At 42.5% G+C, this 21507-nt stretch overlaps 2 protein-coding genes across 18 annotated transcripts; both read left to right on the top strand.

The window, feature by feature from the left end:
* The first annotated feature begins 2802 nt into the window (after positions 1 to 2802).
* LOC100829334 (beta-1,4-mannosyl-glycoprotein 4-beta-N-acetylglucosaminyltransferase) lies at positions 2803 to 5799 on the top strand. The gene is made up of 2 exons (XM_003577464.4): positions 2803 to 3282; positions 4276 to 5799. The coding sequence occupies exon 2, from the start codon at positions 4395 to 4397 to the stop codon at positions 5490 to 5492; it is 1098 nt and encodes a 365-aa protein (XP_003577512.1). The 5' UTR covers positions 2803 to 3282; positions 4276 to 4394; the 3' UTR covers positions 5493 to 5799.
* A 197-nt stretch (positions 5800 to 5996) lies between these two features.
* On the top strand, positions 5997 to 13612 carry LOC100846158. 17 transcript variants are annotated; one of them, XM_014902906.2, is made up of 8 exons: positions 5997 to 7201; positions 7947 to 8065; positions 8152 to 8385; positions 9102 to 9286; positions 9960 to 10161; positions 10293 to 12286; positions 12400 to 13109; positions 13241 to 13603. In XM_014902906.2, the coding sequence occupies exons 1-2, from the start codon at positions 6058 to 6060 to the stop codon at positions 8033 to 8035; spliced, it is 1233 nt and encodes a 410-aa protein (XP_014758392.1). In that variant the 5' UTR covers positions 5997 to 6057; the 3' UTR covers positions 8036 to 8065; positions 8152 to 8385; positions 9102 to 9286; positions 9960 to 10161; positions 10293 to 12286; positions 12400 to 13109; positions 13241 to 13603. The 17 variants fall into 17 exon arrangements, with proteins under 17 accessions (XP_014758392.1, XP_010237035.1, XP_010237036.1 ...); XM_010238733.3 differs by having other exon boundaries at positions 6000 to 7201; positions 7947 to 8385; positions 10293 to 10579; positions 12194 to 12286; XM_010238734.3 differs by having other exon boundaries at positions 6000 to 7201; positions 7947 to 8385; positions 10293 to 11185; positions 12194 to 12286.
* The last annotated feature ends 7895 nt before the right edge of the window (positions 13613 to 21507 follow it).

The raw sequence follows: 21507 nt of genomic DNA, 5'->3' as shown, positions 1-21507 counted from the left end.
TAATTATAAAAAATGCAGGTATATGGCTTCTATCCCTTTCTCTATCTACATCATGCTCATGAGCATATTATATATCCCCATCAATTGCCCAATTTTTTCCTGGTGAAGATCGATACATAAATAAATAATCAAGTACACATACCTGTCCATGATGTGTATGTACAAACAAATATACATATGCAGTACCCTTTAGCTAGGTAGCCTCCTCATGGTTCGCACCCGGCCTAGCTACTCCTGTACTCCCTCTAAATGCCGGTCAACATCCTAATCATCATCTTTTCTTCTCATCAATTTTTTCCTTTCCAAACGGATTTCTGATCACCAATATTTGTACTCACACAACTTGGGTGCATGGTCTTTTAGTACTGCCATAGCACATTATTTCTTCCCCGGTGTTCACTGTGCAAACATATATAATTTCTTTGGGGGGAAAATTATTGTCGATTCGTGTTCTCCATGTCCCTGCCACTACTAATTGTTTGTGTTTTTGTTGGTGGACTGTCTCTAGGCAACCAATCATTATAGAGCTCCAAATGTTGTTACTAACAAAGCGTTTCTTATAATAATTAAGCTCAGGTATATGAATTAGTTTGTGATGAGAGCTGAGGCAACCACATTAGCAGAACAAGAAATTCTGTGGCCGCCAGCTCTTTCTGCAAAAAGAGGATAAAAAATAAAAATGTGCATATAGCAGGAAGAGCACTCAAGGAACCTAATGGAGGTACTTTTCTTGTGTGATCTATTCGTTGGCCCCTTTTTTGTGTAGCTTGACCCTGATGTTTTTGGTGGTTAGGGTGTTGTTGTGTGTGGGAAAGACTTGTACATGTCACGCATGCATGTCAAGCTCCTGTGTGGGACATGAGGCAGACAGTTGAGCAGACAGGGGCCCTGGTCCTTTGAGAAGGAGGCCATTGACTGGACTCATCTACTTGGATTTTTAATGGCACACTGCATGCATGCCAAGGATGCGGCTTCTAAAAATTATTATCTCATGCAGATATGTGGCCTGGATATGAAACACTGAGATATGCTAACCTCCCTTCCAAAATAAAAAAAAGTTCTTAGTTTGTTTTAAGCCAAACTTCTTAATGTTTGCTAAGTTTATTAAAAAAAAGTATCAACATCTTGGGTATTCAAGTAAGTATACTGTGAAAATATATGTCATGAAAGATTCAGTAAACTAATTTAGAGTTGCAATTTTGATTTATTTTTCTATAAATTCATTCAAAGTTTAAAATGACCGACTTAATAAGACAAATCTAGAACTCCTTGTGTTTAGAAACAGAAGTAGTAGTATACATGGCTTAGTTATTTTACTATCCCTAAACTAAATGCATGCACTATTTCTCGATCTTCGGAGGTATTTTAGCCTGTCGTCGTTAAGGAGATTACCACTATGTATCATTTGTCCTTTTTTAATTAGGAAGCTTTAATTTGCTTATTCTATTTAGCATTTGTTGTGGTTACGTGTGGAGCTACTAGCTAGTGGTTTTGCTGTCATACATATATGTGCAGTATTTCCATTGTGAAAGCGCAGCCTACTTCATGAATTATCAGTCTCGACCTTTTTGTATTTTGTGTATTTATTTTCTGGGTTTAAGATATACTAATTTGGTTGCCAAGTATTTATTTTTCTGAACCGTAGTTTGGTTGACAAATCAAGCATGATGGATGTATATAGCTGTTTAATTTGTCGCTTGAGAGGAACTGAAATTAAGCAATTTGTCTTTTTGCAAGGAAAAAAAAGGTGGAGGAGCTATAAATGGGCCGACCTCAATCTGTTTCCTGGAGACGAGGCCCAATAACTACTGTGAACGGTCCACTCCAGATAACTCTTATCTCCATTTCGCCATTCATCTGATTTCATTTCGATATTCTTTTTTTTTCTGAGACCGACGATCTGGCTTTGTTGAGTCTTCGAGGTTATATTACTACATTGTTATACTCCTTCCTTTTCAAAATAAGTGACGTGAGTTTGTATTGGATGTCGATTCAAAAGTTCAGAAATGCGAACTAAATTTTAAGAAACATAACGTGTGAATAGACAATCCTCTCCTAATTCAGTCGTCGGTTATCCAATGACCCAACGGTGCCGCTCGGTGGAGGTCTCTAGTTAGCGCTTGTTCGATTGTGTCATGCAATTATAGACAATTAGACACCACATACTCCTAATGTAATAAGGCACTTTGGCATCGCCAAGCCAAATTTACTTGCCAAAACTTAAAAAAAAGGCGAAATAGCTGCGTTTACAGTCTTTTATCGCCCGACTTTTTTTTTTAGATATGTAATCGGTGGTTCTGGCTGCATAGAATAGACTGGATAGATGGCTACGATGATTAATCGGATGAAAATCAGACGCTAATAATCGTATGGGAAGCAAGACCCTTAAAAAAATAATGGATAGAATATACGAAGCGCCACTCCTCTTGGTTATTGCCCCTTCTGGCTTCTTTAATTTGCGTGTGTTATATACAAAGGACCATTCTTGGAGTTTTTCTTCAGCTGTATAACAATCCTCTTTGTTTTCCACCAGCATTATTCTCTTAAATTTATGTTTAAAAAAAAAATTGCTATCCAAAGGACCATTCTTGGAGTTTTTCTTCAGCTGTATAACAATCCTCTTTGTTTTCCACCAGCATTATTCTCTTAAATTTATGTTTAAAAAAAATTTGCTATCCAAAGAGGGGGGTCACTAGGGTTCTGGAGGGTTTAGTTGGAACACCCAAAGAAAGTAAGAAACACAATGCAGAAGGCAATTTTTTTCCTATTCCTTTTTAATCTGTGTGGCAGACAGGGAGAAGACATGGGTCCTCTGTGTGTGTGTGTGTGTGTGGCATGGGTGTGTGTATGAACTGCACACTTGACCCATGCCGTGGATCACAATCAACCAGTCAAATCCCCCATCTTTCAGCTCGTGTTCTAGAGCATTTCTTCCTTCCCAATTCAATGGAGTGGAAATAGGGGAGTGGCAGCAAAGCAAATCAAGCTGAAGCAAAGCGATCCTCGTCAGGCTCCTCCTCCTCCTCATCATCGCATATCCTACGGGCAAAGCAAAAGCGAATCCACCACTACCCCCCCACACCGTTCTTGCTTTCTTGCCCTGCCCAGCCGGCCGCCTAATTTTAGCAATGGAGGAGGAGGACGAGGGGTCAGCAGCGTGGGGAACCATGGCGTGAGTAATAAATGGCAGCGGATCGAGCGCGCGACGGGTCTCGTACAGAGGCGACCGCTACCCCCATCTTCTCCGTCCCCGTCCCCGTCTCCGTCTTCGTCTTCCCCGAGGTGAGAGAGATAGAGATGGCACGGCCTCCCTCCCTCCGCCATTTCTGTTTCTTTTTTGATGATCTTCAACTATGCGTCCCGATGCGGCGGCGGGTATATGGGGGCAGGAAGGATTTGGATTGGTTCGGTTGGATTTGGTGCCGATCTCTCGAAGGGATTATTCGGGCAGGCAGGGTGGCGGCGGCTCCGTCAGCTGCCTTGTTGTAGGGATGTTCTAGTGTTCTTCCGTAGTAGAAAAACAAACAAAGGGTAGCCAAATAATGATGGCAGTGCATGATCGATTTCGATTTGGTTTGGGCAAGGGGAATCGTGATTGACGATGTTAAGAATGGGATTTTGCGTTTTGGGTAGCCACCGGACTGGGCATAGATAGAAGATCACCATCATGTGCAAGGCCGCTGGTTTACTTTGCTGTGGCGTCTCAATTCGATTCTGGTAGAGGGGGGCTTGCTCAATTGATCATCATGCGGCCTTGCTGAATGAAATGGGGATCTTTTTTCAGGTAATCACCGAATTGGGCATAGAGAATCGCCGTGTGCAATGTTGTTGTTGTTGTTGTTGTTGTTGCTGTCTCAATGTTTGGTTTTTTGTGGTTGACACTTAGTAGAGGGTAGGTAGATATCCTGTTGGTGGTTTGTGCAGTTAGATCATGCCTCTTATTAGGGTTCTCTGACCATCACCAGCATGGTGTTGCAATAGATGACGCTGGCTATGGTGGTATGCTGCTCTTGGGTTCCATTTCTTATTGGATGATGTAATAACTAATAGCAGCTCATTTGTCTTGGTGCATATCAATTTGGGGCCTTTTAAAGAACAAGTCTGTCACGTCGCAAATCTAGAATGACCCTGTAGGCGTGCAACTGTGACTCACCTCATCATTCTCTATGTCAATTGAGAATCTTACCAACATGCTCATTTCTTTCTAATTGATGTTATTTGTATCATTTTCATCTCTGTGTTTACTTACTTTCTGCTCTCTCTTGTATAATGCAGATTACGTTCAGCTCCCTATATAGCCGCGTTCCCCTGGACCAGAGTGTACTTGAGGCACTCTCTTATGCATCTCAAAGACTCGGTCACATCTTTCTTTATCATAGACACAAGAGTGTCGCATGGCAGGAAACTCGCTTAATCCGCCTGTAGCTAGACGAAAAGGCATTATAGCTTTCAAGTTCCTGATAACCTTTGTCCTAGTTCTTTCAGTGTCTGTTATTGCTGTCACCCAGTACTTCCAAAGTATCTCCTACCTTCTGCGGCCGCTGTGGGACACGCCGCCGAGGCCGTTCATCCGTATCCCGCACTACTATGCCCCTAATATCTCCATGCAGCAGTTATGTCAGCTCCATGGCTGGGGCACCCTCTCCTCCCCTCGCCGTGTCTTTGATGCTGTCCTCTTCAGCAATGAACTCGATATTCTGGAAATCCGCTACCGCGAGCTCTTTCCGTATGTTGACAGATTTGTCGTCCTTGAGTCTAATGCTACCTTCACTGGCATCCCAAAGGCACTCTCCTTCTTTGAAAACCTCAACCGTTTCGCATTTGCTAGCTCAAAGATTGTCTATGACATGCTTGCTATTGGAGATTTGGATCCTGATTCTCGCAGAATGCCGTTCCTTGTAGAGGCTGGTCACCGCCGTGCACTTAACGCCCTGCTAAAAAGATCAGGCATTGCTGTTGGGGATGTCTTGATCATGGCTGATGCTGATGAGATCCCAAATCCTGAAACCTTGCAGTTGCTCAAGTGGTGCGATGGAATACCACCAATCATGCATCTTGAGCTCAAGAACTATATGTACTCCTTTGAATTTCCTGTCGACCATGACAGCTGGAGAGCGACAGCGCATCTGTTCACTGAGCGCACAAAGTATCGCCACTCCCGTCAGACCAACCTAATGCTGGCCGACGCGGGCTGGCATTGCAGCTTCTGCTTCAGGGAGATCAAGGAGTTTGCTTTCAAGATGAAGGCGTATAGCCACGCAGACCGGGTGAGACAGGAAAGCTTCCTGAATCCAGACAGAATCCAGAGAGTCATATGCAACGGGGAGAACCTGTTTGACATGCTACCTGAAGAGTACACATTCAGGGACCTATTCAAGAAGATGGGACCTATACCGAAGTCGGCATCCGCTGTTCATCTGCCTTCCTATCTGATCAAGAACGCAGACAACTTCAGGTTCTTACTTCCCGGTGGATGCTTGAGGTCACGCTAAATCAGAGGTGTCTTGTAACTTTGTTTTGGTCAACAGTGTTATTTTTAGATGCAATGCTGTTGCCTCTGTGGAAATAGGTGTATTATGTTTCGTGTGGAGCAGTATTACTTTAAGATAGGTTGGTAGAACTTTTTTTGTGCGTGACTAAGGTACCGTGCAAACTTCAATGTCGTATTTGCTGTGATGAGCAGATCAACATAGAATTTACAGAAGGCAAATGTAAGAGACGGCGATAGAAATCGCCGCCCTTCTGCGTTTATACGGGTCGTTTTTTTCCATACAGCAAGGTTTTTTTGTTATTGTTCTAGCTTGGCTTGTGACCCTCTTTTATCTTCACTATTCCTACTAAGGTGGGTTAGTTGCTTCCATCCTACTGTCAGGCACTGTAATTACTTTCTTCTTGTCCATATGTGCAATCTGAGTTTAGTGACAATCAATCTTGAAAATTCGTCCCACACTATCTGAATTTTGACCACCCCGTATTCCCGTTCCTTTTTCAAACCCCACTCTGTATATCTGCTTTTCCCTTTTCCCTCGTGAGCTGCTGCGAGGAAGCCGAGCCGAGATGAGCAACACCCTCCACCGCGGCCAGGCGGCGCCGCTGGACGACGACGACGACCTGCTCTCCTCGATCCTGCTCCGCCTGCCCCCGCTCCCGTCCTCCCTCCCGCGGGCCGCGCTCGTCTGCAGCCGCTGGCGCCGCCTCGTCTCCGACCCGGCTTTCCCCCTCCGCTTCCGCCTCCACCACCGCCGCGACCCTGCCCCCGCGCCCCTCATCGGCTTCTTCGACACCTACCACGGCGTCTCATTCCAGCCGTCCATGGACGCCCCCGACCGCGTCCCCCGGGGGCGCTTCTCGCTGCGGATCGACGACCGCTACCGCTCCCTCGAGTGGCGCCACGGGCTCGGGCTCTTCCACCTCCCAATCCCGCGCCAGGTCCTCGTCTGGGACCCGGTCTCCGGCGCCCAGCGCCGCGTGGCCGTGCCCGCAGGGTTCCACCAGACGATGGGGCTCCAGATCTGCGCGGCCGTGGTTCGCGCCCCCGCCGCTGCCGGAGACGACGCCCTCCGCTTCCAGGTGGTCTTCGTGGGCAGCGGGGAGCCGCACACACGAACGGCGCTCGCCTGCGTTTACTCGTCGGAGACCGGCGCCGTCAGCGATTTCGTCTCGGCGCCGCTTGCATATTCCGGGGATCCCATCTCCTTCACGGGCATGCCTGCTGTGCTGATTGGGGGTTCGCTTTGCTGGTTGGTCGCCGCAGGTCCGCCGAGCATCCTCGAGTTCGATCTCTACAGGCAGAGCCTTGCCGTGACATCGCTGCCGGTGGAAATGTTTGCCGGGGCTCCATACACGGTTATGCAGCTAGGCGGTGGTGGGATGACGGTCATGCGGGCAGAGGGTGGTGGGATGGCACTGGGTATCCTCTTCGTGTCAGACTTCACCGCCCAGTTCTGGAAGAAGGAGACCGATTGTGATGGTGCCGTTTCATGGGTGCGGGGAAGAAGCATTGAACTGGACAGATTACTTCCCCTGGATTCGGCGAAACAGCCCCCGCATACGATAGGTTTTGCTGAGGAGAATAATGTGGTGTTCTTGTGGACAGTTTCCGGTGTCTTCATTGTCCATCTTGAGTCATTGCAGTTCAAGAAACTTCTTGAGACCGATGTCGTTTCTCGCTATTACCCACTCGAAATGGTCTATACTGCAGGTATAACAAAACCGAGTTACTTTTTTCGTCATTGGTTGAAGACAATTATACAAAAAATTAGCTTGAACCAACTAAAATGTCAAAATACGTAGCTCAATTGGCACATTTGGAAGCTCAAGCTAGTTATATTCGTTCTTTCAATATTGTTTTTTCTACCGATTTTGGTAATAATCTTAAATCCATAAAAACAACTTGGCTTGAAATTTCCGAAATAATTATTCATCCTAACACTTATACGAGAGGCCTGTTGCAACTCACAAGTTCATCTGCACCAGTTTTTTTTTTAATAAATCAAGTTCATTTCGCCTTTCAGGCTTATCATTTTGAAAGGTAATCTAATCCAAAATAGTCATCATCACCTGTATTTCTAGTGGTTATTACTTATTAGTATGAGTATATATTTTTCCCCATACGGCATGGAATGAGCTTAAGATAATTCTAGACAGCTTCCCCTTGTGATCAGCTAATAGTCCAAGACTCCAAGTGTACATGTTCATCATTTTTACGTTGTTAATGAGTACTATAGTACTATACGATTTTGAGAATATCTTTGAATCTGACAGTAGGAGTGTTTCTGTTTACCTATTCTTAATGTCTGTTTTTTTAAATCAACGCTGAGTTGTTTCCATCAAACTTCACCTGCAAGTTTATCTAAATATTTTGTTGATGCCTCATCGTATCATGTCTATTTGCCTTTTTCTTTGGAATGCCATTGGTTGTTTGACTTGTTATGTTTGTAAAACAGACATCAGTGGTGGACATAATGGAGCTGAAGTTGTGACGCATCGGTGGTGGAAACGATGGACACGACACATAAGACAATTGTTCAGTTAGATATGCTATTGTGATGTATTGGTTGAGCATGTAAGCTTATCTTCTGCATGTAAGCTGAGGTATCTGAAGAACTGTTCTTCTTTCAAGAAAATATACGACAAACTTCTTGTATACAGGCCAGCAAATCAGCAATTTTATAGATCAGGCTGCTGAACAGTAGTATACATGTCAAGGCTAAGAAACTACTGGGAGAAAACAAAGATCAAGGAGAAAGACAGAGGGCATATACTTGATGCAAAGTCCAACAACACAAGGAACAGGGAGCAGGGGGGCATATACTTCTGGATGGTAATCTCTGCTGATGAAAATGGGTGTTACTCTGTTCTTGGTCTGAATCTGGCATTGGAAAGGTATACGCATATCTGTTACTTGAACAGTTAAAGAATAGCCTGTAGTAGGCAGAAGCATTTGAAGACTGAACATATTTTCTTGCTTCTAACTAACTGAAATGTATATGGTAAGCTCTGCTAGAGATGTATATTGTTTCCATACAATAGGTGTGTAATATCCCTATTATATAAGGGGTTCCCTTCATATTTACCACAGTTGTACATGTAATCTATACTACCCTATGGCCTTGTGGGAATACATGTTACTGTTCCTCCTAACAAGCTCATGTCATACTGTTTTGTTCGCCCAAAAAAAGAGAGAAGAAAATTCATTTTATTATTGGTGAGGAGCACTTAACCTGCTAAACTTTTGTTTGCAGCAAGGAAGGAAAAATGAAAAATAAGGTGAAAATGACTGGATAAAATGAACCACCCATTGCAATTGTGCAAGAGATTTATTTCGTAGTACAATGTAAGACGCCTGTATTCTTATTTAATTATAAATTAAACGCGCTAGCTCAATATTTATCAAAAGTTTCAGTGTCTTACAGCCATACAATGCACACCACGGCATTGCATCATCCAGATAGAATTGCATGTTTGCACCATCCTGACTTTGCCTATTTTGCAAAAGAAATCAGAGGTCAATTTTATGTTTTCTCCTGATCATGCCACTCCTGTTAGCTTCTGGTAAGCAATTAAGCATGAACCTCATCTGAATTTTTTTTTATGTGCAGCTTGTGTCCATTCATTGGTGAAATGAAGACTCCATACAAGGCGAAAAAGGTTGCAGTATACTGCAAAGTCCATGAAAAGAGTACGTGTCACCCCAAAAGTTGTTGGGAAATTAACAGATGGCAGGCTAATTTTTTTATGGATCATTGAAAATGAACATGTGCAACAAACCAAGAAAATCATTCAGGTTTTCCCCTGCCTGATCTTTCTGTCATTTACTCTTTCTCCATGTCGTTGACACATCCAACCACACATTATGAATGTCCGTTTCACGGTAGGTATCAACCCATATGATATCATGACGTGTTAAACTTGTGACAATACATCCTCATGTAACTAGCACAAGTCTCATCTGTGACATTTGTCTGAAAACACAGTTTGTCAGAGGCCTTCATGCAAATTTACGTGATTGGGAGCATGGTACATTATGCATATTCATGCTTAGTGATATAATGACGTTTTTAACTCGTAATGCTTGAAAATGTGTGCGTTTTTCATGCGCTTGATGCCGGACATTATATTAGGATTACATTTATTAATGTTGAACAGTTTTCATGCCTGTATTTGTGGAGATGAGCAAACAGCCCAGCAACACTGGGATTTTTAGCAAGCAATATATTAAGGCGAAATAGAAATAATTAATTCTCCCCATTGGTTCAGGCTAGAATGGAAAAATATGTACATTGTGCAAAGCTAATGCAAAACCAGGATGTCTACAATTCTATACATGGTACATATTAAATGACCAGCTTTAATTGGATGAGAAATCTCTGAACATATACTCCTACAATTCTATACATGGCAGCAAATAATGATTGCACCATCCTCACTGTAATTGTTTCCTTTGTTCTTCTTCTAAGGTCCCATCATCCATGGCTATAAGAAGAGATCTCACTCATCTGTTTGGATCTGTACCATCACACAAGAAAACGAAAAGAAAAAGAAAGCTCCCCTCTTCCTTCCTTGAGTATCTATTCATTCCTGGAGACATGGGGTTCCTCAGGCTCAGGGTTCCAGCAGGCCTGTGCTTGCTGCTGCTCATGCCACTCCTCTTACTTCCTTGTAAGCCTTGCCTGTAAAAACAAATATATGCCACTTTCTCAGTGTTCAGTCGCCTTTTGCGTGTTCTTGTAAGAGAAAACAAGATCTGATATATAGTGTCATGTACAAATGTTGTCCTGATTTTACTTCAGGCTCTAGAGGCTCGGCTCGGAGGGAGTTCATCATCAAGGACTCCAGTGGCAGCGGCTGCGAGGACGGGATATGCTACAAGACCTGCTACAACCTTGGATTCTCCGGAGGGGACTGCTTGGTGGTTTCCATGGACCCCTTCAGGGAGCGCTGCGTCTGTCGCGCCCCAAGACCGAGCCTAGGTGGCGTTTAATGAGCTGCAGGCATAAACCATCTGCAGTGGATCTCAGAAGGCCACGTGTAGATTAAAAATTTCTTGCAGATTTACAGGAGAAAACTGAATAAATAGGTTATGTACTCTCTAGTCGCTTCCCATTGCTTCTGATACTTTTCGATTAAGTGAGTTTTTTTTACGGTACCCCCGAGACTAATATTGGCTATCCATTCACTCAAATCCAATGGGGGTACTCCAATATTAACAGTAAGGGAATACCGTCAGTTAATGTCAAGGAGTACCTTGGTTCCAAGGAAGTGAAAACGTAATCACCGGACACAAACCTACGGAAAAAAACTCATTTTCATGGAATTATCAGATAGATAATGGCTTGATTGATCTTTTTTTTAAATCTATTTTCATCCTCCAGGCATTCTTCATTGGTTTGCATACTTCATCATCCTGCAGATTTTCATTTTACGAGGTTCTATTTAAGAGTAAATAAAAACAAGAGACAGACATTCACCTCCAAAATTTATAATGCAAAACTGTAATTATGTGTGCTGCTTCAACCAATCAGGTTTCGAACTGTAATTCAGGGCCTTGGTCTTCTTCCTAATCCGGAAGATGCACGCAGAAGCATCCGGATCACATATCAGCTAGCTACATGTTCTGCTTTTATGCCCTATATTGTCTCCTCTGCCCTCACACGTATGAGCTGCAATGTGCCGATGACATCTGGTGGGGATATAATTGCATCACACTCACTTTTTCTGTACTGTTTACTTCTGTTTTTCCTAAGGTCTCATCGCCCATGGCTATAAGACATGTCACTGACCTGCAAATTTTTGAATAGCAGGCTATGCAAATTCGTGAAATAATCAGATGTACAATCTATTTTGTTGATATGCGGATCAACTCAACCACAGATCCGCTAAATAGGATATGTAGAATATATGAACATCCATGCACTAAAAAAATGAACACCAAGATTGGCAAATTACACTTGAACTAAATTTCATTGTTGCCTGCCTAATGACAAACCCAAGACTTGTAAAATGGTAGTGTTAGCACAAAGCCACAGTGCATTTTTATTTTCAAGATAGCTACACGAACAATTAGCTTGAACCCCACTAAAATGTCAAATAGGTAGCTCAATTGGCACATCTGGAAGCTCAAAAGCTATTCATATTCTTTCTTTCAATATTGTATTGTTATTTCTGCGTATTTTGCAAATAATCTTAAATTCATAGAAACGACTTGGCTTGAAATTTACTCCTATCGCTTATAGGAGAGTCCTGTTGCAACTCACAAGTTCATCTGTATTTCATTTCATGTTTTCAGGCTTATCATTTTTAAAGGTAATCTAGATCTAAATAGTCATCATCACCTGTGTGGTAGTGGTTAGTTACTTATTAGTATGAGTATATTTTATTGTGTTCCATATGGCATGGAATGAGCATAAGATAATTCTAGCAACTTCCTCTTCTGATCAGCTAATCGTCTAAGTGTACATGTTCTTTACGATATTAATGAGTATTATGCTATTTTGAGAATATTCTCTGAATTTGAAAGTAGGAGTGTTTCTGTTTACCTATTCTTGATGTCTTTTTTAATCAAAACTGAGTTGTTTCTCCCAAATTACAGATGCGAGTTTATCTAAATATTTTCTTGATGCCTCATACCCTATCTATTTGGCTTTTTTTTGGAATGTCATTGGGTGCTTAACTTGTTATGATTATAAAACAGACATCGGTATTGGACACGATGGAGCTGCAGTTGTGAGGTATAGGTGGTGGAAGCGATGGGCACGACATGTACATAAGACAATTGTTCAGTTAGGTATGCTGTTGTGATGTATCAGTTGAGCATGTAAGCTTATCTTCTGCATGTAAGTAGAGGTATCTGAACTGTTCTTCTCTCACGAAAATATGTGATGAACTTCGTGTATACAGGCCGGCGATGGTATATATCAGGCTGCCGAACAATAGTATACATGTCAAGGCTAAAAAACAACTGGGAGAAAACAAGATCAAGTAGAGGGAGAGGGGGCATATACTTGATGCAAAGTCCAGCAGCAGAGCAGGGGGCATATACTTCTGGATGGCTATGTCGGCTGATGAAAATAGGTGTTACTCTGTTCTTGGTCTGTATCCGGCAATGCAAGCAATATATTAAGGCAAAATAGCAATAATTAATTCTCCCAGTTGGTTCAGGCTAGAATGGAAAAATATTTACATTGTGCAAAAGCTAATGCAAAATCAGGATGTCCACAATTCTATCCATGGTAAGTACATATTACCTTTAATTGGGAAGTCTCCAAGATGGCTACAATTCTATCCATGTTGCATAATAAAATGATCAGCTTTAATTGGGGGAGAAATCTCTAAACATTCTATACATGGCAGCAAACAATGGTTGCACCATCCTCACTTTAACTGATTCCAATTTTCTTCTTCTAATGCCTCATCATCTATGGCTATAAGAAGAGATCTCACTGATCTGTTTGCATCTTTACCATCTCACAAGAAAAGGAAAAGAAAAAGAAAAGGAAAGCTTGCTTCCTTCCTTGAGTATATATTTGTTCCTGGAGACATGGGGTTCCTCAGGCTCAGGGTGCCAGCAGGACTGTGCTTGTTGCTGCTCATGCCACTCTTACTTCCTTGTAAGCCTTGCCTGTAAAAACAAATATATGCCACTTTCTCAGTGTTCAGTCGCCTTTTGCGTGTTCTTGTAAGAGAAAACAAGATCTGATATATAGTGTCATGTACAAATGTTGTCTTGATTTTGCTGCAGGCTCTAGAGGCTCGGCTCGGAGGGAGTTCATCAGCAAGGACTCCAGTGGCAGCGGGTGCGAGGAAGAGGGGTATGCTACAAGACCTGCCACATCGATGGATTCCCCGGAGGTGACTGCGTGATTGTTACCACGGACCCCTACGTGCGTTGCTGCGCTTGTTGGCCCAGACCGGGCCTAGGTGGCGTTTAAATGAGCAGTAGCCATAAACCAGCTGCAGTGAATCTTAGAAGGTCACATGTAGATTACAAATTTCTTGCAGATTTACAAGAGAAAACTGAATAAATAGGTCCTCCAGTTGCTTCCCATCTAACTTGTTCTGCTGCTTCTCGATTAACCGAGTTTTTTAGAGAAATTTGACAAAATGTCACGCCTTTCCCGGTATCGTGAGATATCTTCTTATAGCCTGGAAGCACCAAATACACATCTTTCTGTTTGTTAGACAAAATAGCACACCTTTCCTTGACAATTTTGTCTAACAAAATTAATAATTCAAATCGAACCCATGACAATCTTTCTGTTTGTTAGACAAAATAGCACATCTTTCAGTTTGTTACAAATTTCTTTTTTTTCGATACCGCAAGACTAATATTGGCTATCCATTCACTCCAATGGATCTAATTGGTAAACTTAACTCATAGGAGTACTGTAATAATTCAATATTAGATCTCTGACACTTATTATGAATCGGATAGTGTACTATAAACACTCTACTTTAGTACTTCTTTTGATTCTAAATTTTTGTCTCAAATTTGTCCAATGAATGTATCTATTTTAAAAGACGTCTACATACATGTAATATTTCGACAACAATTTAGGATCAGAGGGAGCAGCTTTGGTATGAATACTCTGACGTTCTGGCCGACGAGGAGTGGCGTCGTGCCGTGGAGGAGGATCACGCTGCTCTTCACAACTAGACGTCGTTCCACGTCCGCCGGGGGCAAAATATCATTGGGTGCAAGTGCAAGTGGGTCAAGGAAAAACAAAGAGCGCTTATGATTGGGTGGATTACCATGCAACGCTGTGCGTCATCGTGTGCGTCTGGAAACGGGTACAAAACAAAAGAGGAAGACGAGCTAACACGTAAAGTGGAGTAGCACTTATTAATTCTTGGCGGGGCCGGAGAGATGCTTCTGCTAGTGGATGTGATAAGGATTAGCAGTTAGCAATATATTAATAAAAACAAAAAGAAAAGCAGCAAGCAGCCTGGCTATCACGTCTGGTGTAAGGCACGTGCTAGGGACGGTTGGGAATTCAACGCATGCTATAATTCATGATACCCGTTGAATTTTCTGCGCGACCTGAAATTATTGACATACATGGTGATCCGAGTACACCTACTGCTGAAATTAATTCTTCTAATGATTTGAGTGCACATATTAATTTTGATATTGATGAGAACGAATCATGTGAGGAAAATAACTAATGTTTTGGGAGAAACAAGTGAGATAGATAAATTTGATTTAGGTTGTGTCGAGTTGATTAGACATGAAGTGATTGATAAGGATCCACCTATTAATTCTTTGTATTATATTACACTTGATACACCTATGTATTTGTCACATGCAATGGATAAAATTTCTGAATTAACAATTTTAAAATCTTTTGCTAATGCTCATGGATACGCTATTCATTTAATTGGAGAACATGATGTGAACAATAACTTTTTTGTGGATGGAATTTGCATTACTTGTGATAATTTTCCTGTCTTGAGAGAAAATAAATTTTTGCATATGCCTAATCATTTTGATATGACCTCCAATATTGGTGTTGATTATTTGTCAAATAGTTCTTTACACGATTATTTGAATATTAGTGCTTTGACATGCTCTAAATTTCAGCATCTTGTAGTAACTAATTTGGGTACCATTAATTATTATTCTCCAGTGTTGGGATGGTATAATGGTGAGCGGTGCAAACCAAATACAAGATATTATTTCACTTATATATGCGAAACATATTGTCAATCTTCTTGCTGGAATGTTATTCATGATGATTGTTTGACTAATTATCTCATGAGATTGTGTTATAAAACATTAATTGTGCAACATGGGAGTGGACTTAAAAATAACGATATATACATATACCATGCGCATACCTTGTCTCTTTTGTTAGCATATTTTCAGCATAAACGACGCCGATGACGGCTTTCCTTTCAAGAAAGGGAGAATGATATGGACATGCTAACCATGGATACGACCTTTGGTACCCTCAATTCTGTAATATTTGACAAGATTTATAATCAGGTGAATTTAAGTAGTAATTGTTTTCATTGTCATATTTATGAAGTGACAGAGCTACTACTATCTTGTCTCGTTTTAGACATCTTGTCGAGCTTTCCAAGTCCAAGGTTAAGATGAGATACGATGGAGGCCAACGGGAGGTCCAACAAGAATCAAGCATCCATACAACTGAGAGGGAAGGATTTCAAGTGTACTTTCCAACAAATTAAACGGCACATGATTCGGAGCTTGTTAGAGAAAGATATCACGAATTAAAGTTGAATCCGATTCGGGTCCGAGTTGTCAGGAGACCCGAATTTGTTTTACTCACCCAGGTCGCATCCGGAGTCCAAATCAAGCAAACAAGTACTTGTTGGAAAGGTAATTACAAGACATTTCCAATGAATCCGCCCCACAAGGAGATTCGATGCGTGCTGACCGTGGCGGACAAAACAAGCTGAAGGATCTGTTTTTCGGTTTCCTAAAGAGTTGTAATTTGTCAGGGAAATTAGAGATAGAGTTGGATTTCGGCCTCTTTACTCAAGGTGGACGAAAATCTCTCTGCCCCCTCCTTTATATACCCCATGAGCCCCCCCCCCCCCCTAAGGAGCTTTGGGTTTTGTTTAGTTAAAAGCTAGCCATCACTACTACTTCGTGTAATCGCGTGTGTCGGTTAGGCCGCCTGTTTTACCGCTTTCAGAACCCCAACTTATCGTCTCGTTGAGACATTAGTTTGATATAGTATACTCGCAATTTCAGATTGCATCTGCTATTTATCTTGTTCTTGATGGTTCTTCGATTGCTTGCAGGAACAAAGACCTTCGTGGTCAGGTTGATCGTGCCCCCGCGTGATCAATAACCCTCTGGAGTTGGTGTATCGATTGTTAAGGCGCTGCCTCCTAGGTTGTAGCCGGATCGTCAACGTCACCTCCTACCTAAATCGAGAGTTATCAATCTCATCGAAATATCGGGCCACCCCGACCCACATCACCAATGTTGCCTTTAGAGGATGCATTCTGAGTGTTCTTTCTGGCCGTCTTTGTGATGTGTATATGCACATAGAAGACGGGAAGGAGCTGTGGGATGCACTGGATGCTAAATTCGGTGCAACCGATGCGGGCAGTGAACTGTATATCATGGAGTCGCTGAATGACTACAAGATGGTGGATAACCGTTCTGTAGTTGAACAGGCGCATGAGATACAGATCATTGTGAGAGAGGTCAAGCTTCTCAAGTGTGATTTACCCGACAAGTACGTGGCTGGGTGCATTATTGCAAAGTTACCTCCCGCGTGGAGGAACTTCGCCACGTCTCTAAAACACAAGAGACAAGAGATATCAGTTGAACAACTGATAGCGTCCCTTGATGTTGAAGAGAAAATTCGGGCTAAGGACACCACTGTGAAGGCTGCTGATTTTCCGTCTAACGCCAATATGATACAGAGGAACTTTCGCGGCAACGGAAGAACAAAGGGAAGAAGTCCGTTGTTGTTAACAACAACAAGCCTGCGCAGACTACTACCTTCAAGAAGAAGAAGAAAGTAAACAAAGCCGAGATGAATTGTTTCACCTGTGGAGAGCTCGGCCACTTTTCCAGAGACTGTCCTGATCGTGCAGATGAGAGAGGGAAAAAGGGGCAGAAGACTGTCAACGTCGTGACCGCTAGCGACACAGACACGTACGGTATTTTACCTACTGTACTTTCAGTGTTTCAATCTCCATGTTGGTGGATTGATACAGGTGCTAATGTTCATGTATGTTCTGACATCTCTTTGTTTACTTCTTACCAGCATGGAAGGGATTCAACCATCTTGATGGGGAACGGGTCGCATGCAGCTGTTCGTGGTGTTGGTAAGGTCGATATGAAGTTTACTTCGAGGAAGGTCGTGCGGCTAAGGAACGTGATGCATGTCCCCTCCATGAACAAGAATCTCGTTAGCGGTTCCCTTTTATGCAGAGATGGTTTTAAGGTAGTTTTAGAGTCTAATAAAGTGGTTGTGTCCAAACATGGACAATTTATTGGTAAAGGCTATGAGTGCGGAGGCTTGTTCCGTTTTTCGCTTTCTGATTTTAGTGACATGTCAGTAAACCATATTTGTGGCAGTGTTAATGATGATGCAAGTGTTTGGCACTCTCGTTTATGTCATGTTAATTTTGGTTTAATATCTCGGCTATTCACTATGAGTTTAATTCCTACTTTCATCATTGCCAAAGGTTCTAAGTGCCATAGTTGTGTGCAATCAAAGCAACCCCGAAAGCCCCACACGGCGGCCGAAGAGAGAAATCTGGCACCTCTAGAACTCATACATTCTGATCTTTGTGAGATGAATGGTGTGTTGACAAAAGGTGGAAAGAGATATTTCATGACGTTAATTGATGATGCTATTAGATTCTGCTATGTTTATTTGTTGCGAACTAAAGATGAGGCTTTAGACTACTTTAAAATCTATAAGGCTGAAGTTGAAAATCAATTGGAGAGAAAGATCAAACGTTTTAGGTCAGATCGTGGTGGTGAGTATTTTTCCAATGTATTTGATGAGTTTTATGCGGAACATGGTATTATTCATGAGAGGACGGCTTCCTATTCTCCCCAATCAAACGGGGTCGCCGAGAGGAAAAACCGCACGCTGACTGACTTGGTGAATTCCATGTTAGCCACTGCCGGTTTATCTAAGACATGGTGGGGGAAGGCGCTACTGACTTCATGTCATGTCCTGAATAAAGTTCCAAACAAAAATAAAGAGAAGACTCCCTACGAGGAGTGGATTGGAAGAAAGCCATCACTTTCTTACTTGCACACTTGGGGATGTTTGGCGAAAGTCAACGTTCCAATTCCTAAGAAACGCAAGCTCGGACCTAAGACAGTAGATTGTATCTTTCTAGGCTATGCTCAGCGGAGCGTAGGCTATAGATTCTTAGTAGTTAAATCCGAGGTACCTGATATGAATGTTGATACTATTATAGAATCTCGTGATGCAACATTTTTTTAGAATATTTTTCCTATGAAAGATATGCATAGCATTGCTAGAATTTCTTCTGAAATATTACCTGAGTCTAGCATACCTGAATCTAATACATCTGATAATGAATCTGAACATCCTGAGGATGATGTTGAGAAGGATGACAATGAAGCTCCGTCAAGGAGTAAGAGACGAAGGATTGCAAAATCCTTCGGTGATAACTTCATTGTGTACCTTGTGGAGGATACTCCCAAAAACCATTGCAGAGGCATATGCATCTCCGGATGCAGATGACTGGAAAGAAGCTGTCCAGAGTGAGATGGACTCCATTCTTTCTAATGGGACTTGGCTATCTGAATGACCCCACGGTTGTAGGCCAGTAGGCTGCAAGTGGGTGTTCAAGAAGAAGCTAAGGCCTGACGATACTATTGAAAAGTATAAGGCACGGCTTGTGGCGAAAGGCTACACTCAGAAAGAAGACGAAGATTACTTTGACACCTATTCACCCGTTGCTAGACTTACTACCATTCGAGTATTGCTATCCCTGGCTGCCTCCTATGGTCTTGTCGTTCATCAAATGGACGTAAAGACAGCTTTCCTTAACGGAGAGTTGGAAGAGGAAATTTACATGGATCAGCCAGATGGATTTGTGGTAACGGGTGAAGAGAGAAAGGTGTGCAAGTTACTAAAATCTTTGTATGGACTAAAACAAGCACCTAAGCAATGGCATGAGAAGTTTGACAGAACTTTAACTTCTGCAGGCTTTGTCATTAATGAGGCTGATAGATGTGTGTACTATCGCCATGGTGGGGGCGAAGGTGTTATTTTTTGTTTGTACGTGGATGATATTCTGATTTTTGGTACAAACATAAAAGTGATAAATGAGGTCAAGTTGTTTCTATCAAATTGCTTTGATATGAAAGATCTGAGAGAGGCTAATGTTATTCTTAACATTAAGCTGGTTAAAGATGAGAGTGGAATTACCTTGTTGCAATCCCACTATGTTGAGAAGGTCTTGAGTCGCTTCGATTTTACTGACAGCAAACCTTCACCAATATCTTATGACCCCAGCGTGATACTCAGAAAGAACAATGGAGAAGGGAAAAATCAATTGAGATACTCTCAAATAATCGGTTCCCTTATGTACTTAGCTAGCGCTAAGAGGCCTGATATCTCTTTTACTGTGAGCAAATTGAGTAGGTTCACGTCAAACCCGGGTATAGATCATTGGCGTGCACTAGAAAGGATATTGCGCTATCTAAAAGGTACGATGAGTTATAAAATACATTATTCAGGGCATCCAGCTGTGCTTGAGGGATATTGTGATTTGAACTGGATCTTTGAAGCAGATGATCTCTATGCCACAACCGGATATGCCTTCATACTTGGTGGTGGTGTAGTATCATGGAGATCTTGCAAACAGACCATATTGACGAGGTCAACAATGGAAGCAGAGCTTGCTGCTTTAGATACAGCCACCTTTGAGGCAGAGTGGCTGAGAGATCTTTTGATGGACTTGCCGTGGATGAAAAACCAGTGCCGGCTATTCTGATGAACAGTGATAATCAAACGGTTATTACTAAAGTAAACTGTTCAAATGATAACGCGAAGTCATCAAAACACGTGAGGAGACGTGTGCAGTCTGTCAGGAAATTGAAAAACTCTGGAGTGATAACTGTCACATATATTCAAACAGAGAAAAACCTGGCAGATCTCTTTACCTAGGGACTATCACGTAATGTGATAGAGAGTGCATCGAGGGAGATGGGGTTGAGACCCATGAATGTTGTGCCATAGTGGTAACCCAACCTATGTTATCGGAGATCCCGTGAAGTAGGATCTGGAAAGAACGAAGCTATCAGTATAACAGAGGAGAGTATGTTATAACCCTCTCTATGTGAAGATGTTCGACTCTCAAATTGTTGTAAGGCAGGTTGACGACATGCCTTAATGTGTTCATTGCGGCTATGAGTAGCGAAAGATGCTGTCCTACAGAGTATTCTTGAAAGAACACACCTATATGTGTCCGACTGTCTAACGTCGCAGTCTATGAGATTTGGGTGATCTCTAGTAACTCATGAAGAGACCACGGAGTATGACGCATATGCTCCACCCGCGGGGTAGACTACTAATAACCCAGTACTGGTTGACTTTGAGTGAAATCTATTTCACGCCACCTTGCAATTCAAGGCTTAGTCCATTGTGAGTGTGAATGGATGTAACTTAAAGTTCTAGGCAGAAGTTCAACTTAACAGTTTCTGCTGAAACACTAGTATATAAACAAGTAGCGAGAACAGGTAAATCTCTAAATGGGTATTTGAGATCTGGTGGGGGATTGTTAGAATTTGTGTTGTGGGCCTGATCAGCCCAAACCCGATTTTAATAAATTCTGAAAAATCTCAAAGGCCCATTCATGAAGTGGGATGAGGGGAGTGGGAAGAGAATAGTCCCACCTTGCTAGTTTAGAGTGAGTAAGACCAACATATAAGGGATGTTATTTCTCACATATTAAGCAAGTGAGCAAGGGATTTCGAGTTCGAGTTCGAGCCGTGCCGGGTCGATGCGGGGGCGAGCCTCTTATCTTTTTGTCACGCACGCGAGGTATTTTTGGAATCTGTTACGGACGCTTGCAGATTTTGTGGAGTCGGTTCAGGTTTCCTAAACCGAACCGACCTATACCTGCGTGACTATATATACAGCCGCCCGTCCCTCCGATCGGTACGCAACACAACCGCACTAGAGTTTCGCTTGTCTCTCGCTTTTGCGCCGTCGTCGTAGTCTACTCCATCCCGAACGCCGGTGTGCACCAGCGATCGGGAGAGCAGGTCTCTGGAACCTCTCGCCTTTGCAATCCTGTACGGGAGAGGACGAATAAGGTTTTTGAGAAGCGCTCCGCGCGACTGCTCGCTTCCCTGCAATCACGGGTCGTCTGCCTTCTCGATTCGGCGGGTGCGCGACGCGTCGCCGTCTTCTTCGTCAACAACTTTGTCAAGCGAACGTAACAGCAACGACTTCCTCTCCACCGCAACAGTACGTACATTCTGATTCGGTCTGTTGTCTAGTTATGATCTGCGAGTTCATATTGCTG

The sequence above is a fragment of the Brachypodium distachyon genome, chromosome 4, assembly GCF_000005505.3.
Source record: "Brachypodium distachyon strain Bd21 chromosome 4, Brachypodium_distachyon_v3.0, whole genome shotgun sequence".
NCBI lineage: Eukaryota > Viridiplantae > Streptophyta > Magnoliopsida > Poales > Poaceae > Brachypodium > Brachypodium distachyon.
The sequence above is the reverse complement of the archived record's forward strand: the minus strand, read 5'-3'. Positions and strand labels throughout refer to the sequence as shown.

What these genes read in the sequence shown, in the direction of transcription:
- LOC100829334 (XM_003577464.4), top strand. Translation starts at nt 4,395, where the DNA reads ATGGCAGGAAACTCGCTTAATCCGCCTGTAGCTAGACGAAAAGGCATT.
- LOC100846158 (XM_014902908.2), top strand. Translation starts at nt 6,058, where the DNA reads ATGAGCAACACCCTCCACCGCGGCCAGGCGGCGCCGCTGGACGACGAC. An exon ending in CGAAATGGTCTATACTGCAG is followed by an intron (nt 7,202 to 7,946) that starts GTATAACAAAAC and finishes TTTGTAAAACAG; the next exon opens with ACATCAGTGGTGGACATAAT.